At 36.0% G+C, this 9,524-nt stretch overlaps 1 protein-coding gene across 1 annotated transcript; it reads right to left on the reverse strand.

Moving 5' to 3' along the window:
• Positions 1-1,014: 1,014 nt before the first annotated feature.
• Positions 1,015-8,974, reverse strand: LOC110442605. Its single transcript, XM_021486288.1, has 3 exons — positions 8,414-8,974; positions 2,507-2,606; positions 1,015-2,059 (listed from the first exon to the last, which is right to left on the reverse strand). The coding sequence occupies exons 1-3, from the start codon at positions 8,637-8,639 to the stop codon at positions 1,570-1,572; spliced, it is 816 nt and encodes a 271-aa protein (XP_021341963.1). The 5' UTR covers positions 8,640-8,974; the 3' UTR covers positions 1,015-1,569.
• Positions 8,975-9,524: the final 550 nt, after the last annotated feature.

Genomic DNA, 9,524 nt, shown 5'->3' on the forward strand with positions numbered 1-9,524 from the left:
AGAGTTATAATAACTCCTTCTGACCAAGCTTTAGGAAAGTATCCTACCTGTAATATGGTATTAAACAATTTCAGCAAAACTGGTGCAAAAACATTAATATTCTCAATAAAATATTTATTAATGATATTGTCTAAACTGGCGGATTTAATTTTTGGACTTTTTTGTTGAAACTACATTCAATAATTCATCAAGACCGACATCTTCATCAAGCTCAGGGTATGTTCAACATTGACGGGAGAAAAGTCAACTGACATATTGTCAATGCTTTTGAAATATTGGTAAAAATCATTTACTGTAAAACTAGATTTTCGGTATCACAAATCGGACGTCTAGAAAAAAAATCTATAAACATATTTTCGATCATTTGTTCTCAAAACGTCTAACATATCACCCTCATTCAGAAGATAAGATCTCTTCACCCTCGCCTCGTGTGTCTTGTATTTCTTCTTTTCACGAACTAAGTTTTCTCCATTGCTAACAGTTTTACGTATATTAAAAGACCTCAAAGAGTTTTTAATATATAGATGCCTACATGTATCAGCTGCTTCTAAGCCAGATATGACGTCAACTTTGCTAGACAGTTAAGCAATGAGCTAACTAAACAGTTGTGTTTTACTAAAGAGTTCACGTTGTAGAGGGATAACTAATTTACTTATCGTCCAGGCCAATTTATTATGACGTCATGATCAAGTCAGGTGTTCTTTCGTTCCTAAACTACATTACATTAATATGGTCGTTACTACAGTATGACAGCAATGGACGACGAACTAACAAACATAACTTCAAAGTTTTGTCTAGTTCACTTCCTTGTTCACTACGTGTGCACTACAAAGTGCACTAGATACCAAGGTAAGTTTGCTACCAACTGGGTACATGTAGTGACATATAGTATGGCAACATTGGTCACATCACGACCAAAGCTTGTGGTGGTAATGTGTAAGGCTGTTGGGAAATTTAGGAACTACGGAGAAATCCAAAACAATGATGACAAAACTACATAGGAAGTTGTGAGTCTTCTCTATTTTTATTTTAGCCCGGTGAACATTTGAATTTGACAAATATTTTTTTACATTATAATTAAAATTTATAGTTCTCATTTGGCAAGTCTGACATATAGTACACTGTATAATTATTATTTTCATCATTTCATAGTAAGCTTGTGCGAAAGCAATTCGTTTTTCAATAATTTATAACGTACGATCCTTCAATCACAGATTTAATAGCTGCATTAATAGTAAGGCGGATGTCACATATAGTTGATCATGCATATGTTCCTTAAATATAATATCTGTGTGTCGCATTTGAGGTGAAATCTTTTTCCTGTCTGTCGACACCATGATATACAATCTTATTTTGTACAAATGTGTGTCTTTATATTGTCAAAGAAAGACAACTCTTGCTACAGAACCACAATTCATTTCTATTCAAAACAAGCATGCTGAAAACATAGTGTGTACTACTTAAATGGACTAGATAGCTGAACGCTAGTAATTGATATAATCTTTAATTTAATTTCATAACACAAACACATTATACAGACGTTCTCTGTATAAGTGAACGTTATGTGACCTACTTAGTACTTGTATTGATGTCTCTGATCGAATGCGTATGCGGCATCCAAACCGGAAGTTCCTTGGCCACCTTTCGAAACATGACGGGGTCGTCCTGTATCAGTGAGCGCACCATCTGAGTGGTTGGTAAGGAAGTACTCCTTGCGATCTGGCGCTTGCTTCTCAACTTTATCAAAGACATTTTCTTCTTCTTGTTGACCGATCTTTGCCTCTTTATTGAAAATATCGACCGATGTTTGTGTTTGCCTTGACGCACGCGCACTGTTCTTTCCGGTTCTACAGGTTCTCGGCAACATCTGCAGCACCAGCAACAACATGAACAACATCCGGCGTAACCACAGCAACCAAAGTAGTCACAGCATCCATCTGTCGTTTTTTCCGGTGTACGCATGCAGTAGAAGCAGCATCCACACCACAGTTTACTGCACTGAGATCTAGACTGTTGACCTTCTTCGATATCCGCAGCGTCCCGCACTTTTCTTTGGCGTCTGAAAGTTTTCCGATTCATGCATGATTTTTTATACATGTCATTTGATTAAAACATTTATGATTCATTTTCTAAAAATATTAAATTCTAAGGAAAAGGCTTGTCTACAACGTACATGCGTGCTGGAATAGCAATATAAACTTCACGATATTCATATAACAGGAAAGCGATCAACTTGAGATCTATCTACAATACACATTAATCGTTGATTTACACACTGGTAACCTGATGTGAAACAGCAAGTTTTGTGAATACACATACACATGTGAATTCATGCCTAACACTAGTTGTTGGAATACACATCTACAGCTTAGGGTATGAATATATATATATTTGAATGCACACTCACAACTTATTGCATACACATACAGTAAGTTGTATAAATATACGAATATCGCTCTTTGTATAAATGGACATCAATACACACTACGAGTAATGTAATACACACCTACAGTTGTTGCAGCAGTATCGGATACAGAACCAGGTGAGACAAGCAATCAGACCCAGAGTGAGAAGTCCCAGTATACCTATCAGCAACCAGAACCAGGCTGAAACAGATAAAAGTCTCAAATCAGCAACCAGAACCAGGCTGAAACAGATAAAAGTCTCAAATCAGCAACCAGAACCAGGCTGAAACAGATAAAAGTCTCAAATCAGCAACCAGATCCAGGCTGAAACAATTAAAAGTCTCAAATCAGCAACCAGAACCAGGCTGAAACAGATAAAAATCTCAAATCAGCAACAAGAACCCGGCTGAAACAGATAAAAGTCTCAAATCAGCAACAAGAACCCGGCTGAAACAGATCAAAGTCTCAAATCAGCAACCAGATCCAGGCTGAAACAATTAAAAGTCTCAAATCAGCAACCAGAACCCGGATGTAACAGATAAAAGTCTCAAATCAGCAACCAGAACCAGGCTGAAACAGATCAAAGTCTCAAATCAGCAAGCAGATCCAGGCTGAAACAATTAAAAGTCTAAAATCAGCAACCAGAACCCGGATGTAACATATAAAAGTCTCAAATCAGCAACCAGAACCCGGATGAAACAGATAAAAGTCTCAAATCAGCAACCAAAACCAGGCTGAAATAGATCAAAGTCTCAAATCAGCAACCAGAACCAGGCTGAAATAGATCAAAGTCTCAAATCAGCAACCGGAACCAGACTGAAACAGATAAAAGTTTCAAATCAGCAACCAGAACCAGGCTGAAACAGATAAAAGTTTCAAATCAGCAACCAGAACCAGGCTGAAACAGATAAAAGTCTCAAATCAGCAACCAGAACCAGGCTGAAACAGATAAAAATCTCAAATCAGCAACCAGAACCAGGCTGAAACAGATAAAAATCTCAAATCAGCAACCACAACCAGGCTTAAACATACAAAAGCCTCAACTTAGCAACCAGAACCAGGCTGAAACAGATAAAAGTCTCAAAGGACCTGATGGCATGTTACCTAAAGTCATAAAAAGTTAAAACCTTCCTTAATACTCCCACTTACAATTTTATTTAACAATACTATATCTAACGGGTGCATACCTGGGCCATGGAAGATGGCTAATGTTAGTGCTGTATACAAAGGGAATGGTTTAAAAAATAATTATTCCAATTATCGACCAATATCTGTAACATCATGTTTTAGTAAAATCTTAGAATAAATTATATTCAAATATTTATATAATTATTTAACAACTAATAATATACTTTCCAAGGACCAATCAGGCTTTAAACCACGTGATTCAACATTAAACCAACTTCTCTCTATATACCACACCATAATTAGCAACCTGGATAAAGGGAAAGAATTAAAGTTTGTATTTTGTGACATCAGCAAGGCTTTTGATAGAGTTTTGCACAAAGGTTTACTGCATAAACTAAAAGCATATGGTATATCTGGCAATGTTTTTAACTGGTTTGAGAATTATCTTGAAGATAGAAAGCAGAGAGTTCTAACTGAAGGTCTTTTTTCTACTTTTAGGGTTGTTAATGCCGGTGTTCCTCAGGGATCAGTTTTCGGTCCTTTTTATTTCTATTATACATTAATAACATCAATGATATAGTCCAGAGTAACATTAAGCTGTTTGCATATGATACATCATTATATGTCATCGTAGACGAAAACCCACAACTAGCAGCAGATTATCTTAACCAAGACATAGATAGAATTGATAACTGGGCTAGTACATGGGACATTAAACTTAACCCCTCTAAAACCAAATAACTATTTTTTTCAAGAAAAAAAGAACCTATCCATCCTCTAATTAATTTCTCTAATACTTAGATAATGCCCATGATCACAAACATCTTGGATTTACTTTTTCTGAAGATGGCACTTGGTCTAACCATGTTCAATTAATATATGAAAAGGCTAGTAAAAGAATAAACATGCTTAGGTATCTGAAATATAAGCTTGAATATGCAGATATTGTCTGGGACAACTGCTCTGACTCTCTTAAAAATTTATTAGAATCTGTACAACTAGAAGCTGCAAGGATTATCACAGGCCTAAGGAAAGGTACATCACACCAAACTCTATATAAAGAACTAGATTGGGAATCTCTGTCTGATCGAAGGATGAACCATAAGCTAATTCAGATGCATAAAATAACTAACAATGTATCACCCACATACCTCCATGACATAATTGATCCTCTTATTCATAACCCAGAAAACGATAGGTATACTCTCAGAAATGTAAGAATGTTTAACCCACCACTATGTCGTACAGAATCCTATGCTAAAAGCTTCTTCCCAGTAATGTGAAACAAGTTCAATGGACTTGAAAATGATACAGTACATTCCCCTACTCTTAATAAATTTAAGGCCAAGGTATATAATAAAATGTGTTGTAATAATGATATCTCGGATGTATTTCAAAACTGAGAAAGCAGAAAGGGTTACATAATCTTATGTCAACTGAGAAATGAGGCGAGTAACCTGAACTATGATCTGTTCAAAGATCACTTGAAAGAGTCTACATCTTGTCTGTGTGGTGATGCTTATGAAACTGCTACACATTATCTTTCTCAATGTCCAATGTATACTGATGAGAGACAAACTTTAATAAATGGGATTTTTGAAGTGGGTCTGGTTAATCTTGATACTAAAACACTTCTTAATGGAAGCACTGTGTTAAACAATACTGAAAATAAATCTATACTTGATAGTGTTCTTAAATATATATACAACACAAGAAGACTTGTCTAATTGATCAAAACAATCTATAAATTTTGTTATATATAGTCATAACTGATAGAATACTGTCCCTAAACCATTATGTGATTCTACTGATTGTTATATATACATTGATGTTTTAATATTATATACCTAAAGGATCAAGCTTTGGGTGCTGTTTTTACTGATGGGTGCAATAAAGTAAAACATAAATGTTCTAAGTTTGAATGCTTAGTGTTCTGTGGTTGAATATGGATTCCGCTCGAGTGGATGATATGTGAACGGTAGAGGCCGTTAGAGACTTTTTGTCTGAAACTCGATGGGATGAAAGATTTACACATAGAACACTGGCAATACATCTTACACTTACACTACATTTTCAAAATCTTCTAGCTGAATTGCCTCATTTTATTTTTTTCATATTTTGATGTTGTTGTATCCCTTACTTTTTATCACTCCTACCAATGATATATATATTGATACTAAATGGTTCTATACTTTTAACTACTTCATGCAACAGCAGCAGGGTATGAATAGGGGGCTCTAATGACTTGCAAAAAAAAATGAAAAAAAAATAAAAAAAAATACAATTGTAGCAATTTCTCTGTTTAATATATCATTAGGGCATTGCTTTCCTATAACTAATTAATTATGATTGACTTTTTAATAAGAGCATTGTATAGCTAAACATATCAATTAAATATTTATATGTAATTAAAACATACATGGAATTATCTCCCCTATACCATCTGCTATATATATGTCTATGCTACTTATTATATAAAATTTGCATCAATATTTTCTTACTATCCGTTTCATTCATCATTATCTTTGTCATGTCAACCTAAGGAGAGAACTTATATAGGCCTAGCTTGCTGTTCAATCCTATTGTTTACTCAATAAAATATGATGAAAAAGTCTCAAATCAGCAACCAGATCCAGGCTGAAACAGATAAAAAGTCTGAAATCAGCAACCAGATCCAGGCTGAAACAGATAAAAGTCTGAAATCAGCAACCAGAACCAGGCTAAAACAGATAAAAGTCCCAAATCAGCAACCAGAACCAGGCTAAAACATACAAAAGTCTCAAATCAGCAACCAGAACCAGACTGACACAGATAAAAGTCTCAAATCAGCCACCAGAACTTGGCTGAAACAGATAAAAGTCCCAAATCAGCAACCAGAACCAGGCTGAAACATACAAAAGTCTCAAATCAGCAACCAGAACCAGGCTGAAACAATTTAAAGTCTCAAATCAGCAACCAGAACCAGGCTGAAACAATTTAAAGTCTCAAATCAGCAACCAGAACCAGGCTAAAACATACAAAAGTCTCAAATCAGCAACCAGAACCAGGCTGAAACAGATAAAAGTCTCAAATCAGCCACCAGAACTTGGCTGAAACAGATAAAAGTCCCAAATCAGCAACCAGAACCAGGCTGAAACAGATAAAAGTCTCAAATCAGCAACCAAAACCAGGCTGAAATAGATAAAAGTCTCAAATCAGCAACCAGAACCAGGCTGAAACAATTAAAAGTCTCAAATCAGCAACTAGAACCAGCCTGAAACAGATAAAAGTCTCAAAACAGCAACCAGAACCAGGCTGAAACAGATAAAAGTCTCAAATCAGCAACCTGAACCAGGCTGAAACAGATAAAAGTCTCAACTCAGCAACCAGAACCAAGCTGTCGAAGTAAAAACATCAAATCAGCAACCAGAACCAAGCTGTCGAAGTAAAAACATCAAATTAGCTACCAGAACCAAACTGTAGCAATAAAAACATCAAATCACCAAACAGAACCAAACTGTAGCAATAAAAACATCAACTCAGCAACCAGAACCAAACTGTAGCAATAAAAACATTAACTCAGTAGCCAGAACCAAACTGTAGCAATAAAAACATCAACTCAGTAGCCAGAACCAAACTGTAGCAATAAAAACATAAAATCAGCAACCAGAACCAAACTGTAGCAATAAAAACATCGAATCACCAACCAGAACCAAGCTGTCGAAATAAAAACATCAAATTAGCTACCAGAACCAAACTGTGGCAACGAAAACATCAAATCACCAAACAGAACCAAACTGTAGCAATAAAAACATCAAATCAGCTACTAGAACCAAACTGTAGCAATAAACATCAAAACACCAAACAGAACCAAACTGTAGCAATAAAAACATCAAATCACCAAACAGAACCAAACTGTAGCAATAAAAACATCAAATCAGCTACTAGAACCAAACTGTAGCAATAAAAACATCAAATCACCAAACAGAACTTAACTGTAGCAATAAAAAACATAAAATCAGCAACCATAACCAAATTGTAGCAATAAAAACATCAAATCAGCAACCAGAACCAAACTGTCGAAATAAAAACATTAACTTAGCAACCAAAACCAAACTGTCGAAGTCAAATCATCAAATCAGCTACCAGAACCAAACTGTAGCAATAAAAACATCAAATCAGCAACCAGAACCAGGCTGTAGCAATAAAAACATCAAATCAGCAACCAGAACCATGCTGTAGCAATAAAAACATCAACTTAGCGACCAAAACCAAGCTGTAGCAATAAAAACATCAAATCAGCAACCAGAACCAGGCTGTAGCAATAAAAACATCAAGTCATCAAGGGCTGTAATAATCAGCAACCAGACTAAGATTGTGACAATCATTAGTATCAGATCCAGGCTATAACTTATAAAATGATAATCAAAATCAGCAACCAGAGGGTAAACCTTTAGGGACAAAAACCATATACACATGTAGTGTAGTGTAGTATGATTTTTGAAGTTCAGAATTTTCTTCCATGCAGATGTTTTTAAACTTTCATTCATTTATACATTCTATTTGATTACGTTTGTGATTTTTAATCTTTTATGTTGTTTTACATATCTTTTTACATTTGACATATATGTTATGCTTATGTAAATATTTTTGAATTTCCGTTAAGAAATGAGGGCGGAAGAGAGTAGCTCAGACATTCACCTTGACCTTTACACCCTAAAACATACACTCTTTTGAGGTGTTCTAATACTTAACTTAAGCAGTGTGTTTCAACCCAATGAGCGGCAAAGTCGTCTTACATGTATATGATAGACTCGGAATACAAACTGTGATATCACATCAGCCACCATAGATATTTGTAACGGTAGCATGTGGAAACGAAGAGTGTTTCAAGATCGTACCTGTCTCCAGAAACTCAAGTGAACAGATGGGGTATGAACCCAGCCAATGTGGTGGATTGGTAGAACCTGAAGCGCCAGTAGGAGCCGCTACACACTGCAGGGTGGAACCTCCGGTCATGCTGTAGATCGCGTTACATCCATACTGTATTGTCGAACCGATAACGTAAGATGCTTGAGAGTTGACCAGATGTCCGTGAGCAACTGTCGGAGGAGGTTGACAGGTCATCGTTGAGCTATATATATTTGTTTGTGTTTTCTACAAATGTTATGTTTTCAAACTATGTAGATTACTGCTACAATATATATGTTGTCAGTATGCTCGTTGTATCCAAAGTTATGATTATTTTTCAGATTTTCCTTCCAACGTGTCATTGGTACTTATTACATCCCCTTCGTGATCAGTCTTTTTCTCCTTGCGGTGTTCTTCTTTTCCCCCATACATGTCGCTGTATGTAGTGGGGAAAGTGTTTTACATACTGTGTATTCTCCCACAGGTCAATATGACTGAGACTTGTTCCAAAGGTACCTACTTCATACCAACAACTGTTCAAATGTCGACATTCTCGGGGAACGCCGCTTCCAGTATACAATCAGAATTCGTCTTAAATCGCGGTCTCCAGAACTATTGACATGTGTACGATTAAAATCATTTCATTCCGTTCTAAACAAACATGCCGAGATAAACCAATGCATGTTCAATAGTAAAACATCGGGCTTAAAATCAATTTGTACCAAACTTATCGATCAGGCAGTATTGACTTTAGAAATCTGTTTTGATAAGTTATATCATTCGATATGGCCACATATACATTTATCTCGTTTGTTAGTCACGACAGATATACAGGTCCTGGGTGTGTTTAGCACAGGGACATGTCAGGTAGAGTTTGAAATCAAAGTATTTATCAGTTAGTATAACCTTACATATACTGTGATGCCCATTAAGGTGTGACATGCCCCTGTGGTGGTGGTGTGTGTACCGGACACACGTTTCACATTTGCTGGAAATTCCATACTTTCAGCCAAACTACCGTTATAATCCAAGCCCCTGCTACCACGCCCATCATTTATTTGAATCAGTTAAACAAAGTTTGTTGCTTGTATAAGTCCATTT

This window comes from Mizuhopecten yessoensis, unplaced genomic scaffold (genome assembly GCF_002113885.1).
Source record: "Mizuhopecten yessoensis strain PY_sf001 unplaced genomic scaffold, ASM211388v2 scaffold716283, whole genome shotgun sequence".
NCBI lineage: Eukaryota > Metazoa > Mollusca > Bivalvia > Pectinida > Pectinidae > Mizuhopecten > Mizuhopecten yessoensis.

What these genes read in the sequence shown, in the direction of transcription:
- LOC110442605 (XM_021486288.1), bottom strand. Translation starts at nt 8,639, where the DNA reads ATGACCTGTCAACCTCCTCCGACAGTTGCTCACGGACATCTGGTCAAC. An exon ending in ACTTGAGTTTCTGGAGACAG is followed by an intron (nt 2,607 to 8,413) that starts GTACGATCTTGA and finishes TATCTGTTTCAG; the next exon opens with CCTGGTTCTGGTTGCTGATA. An exon ending in TACTGCTGCAACAACTGTAG is followed by an intron (nt 2,060 to 2,506) that starts GTGTGTATTACA and finishes GAAAACTTTCAG; the next exon opens with ACGCCAAAGAAAAGTGCGGG.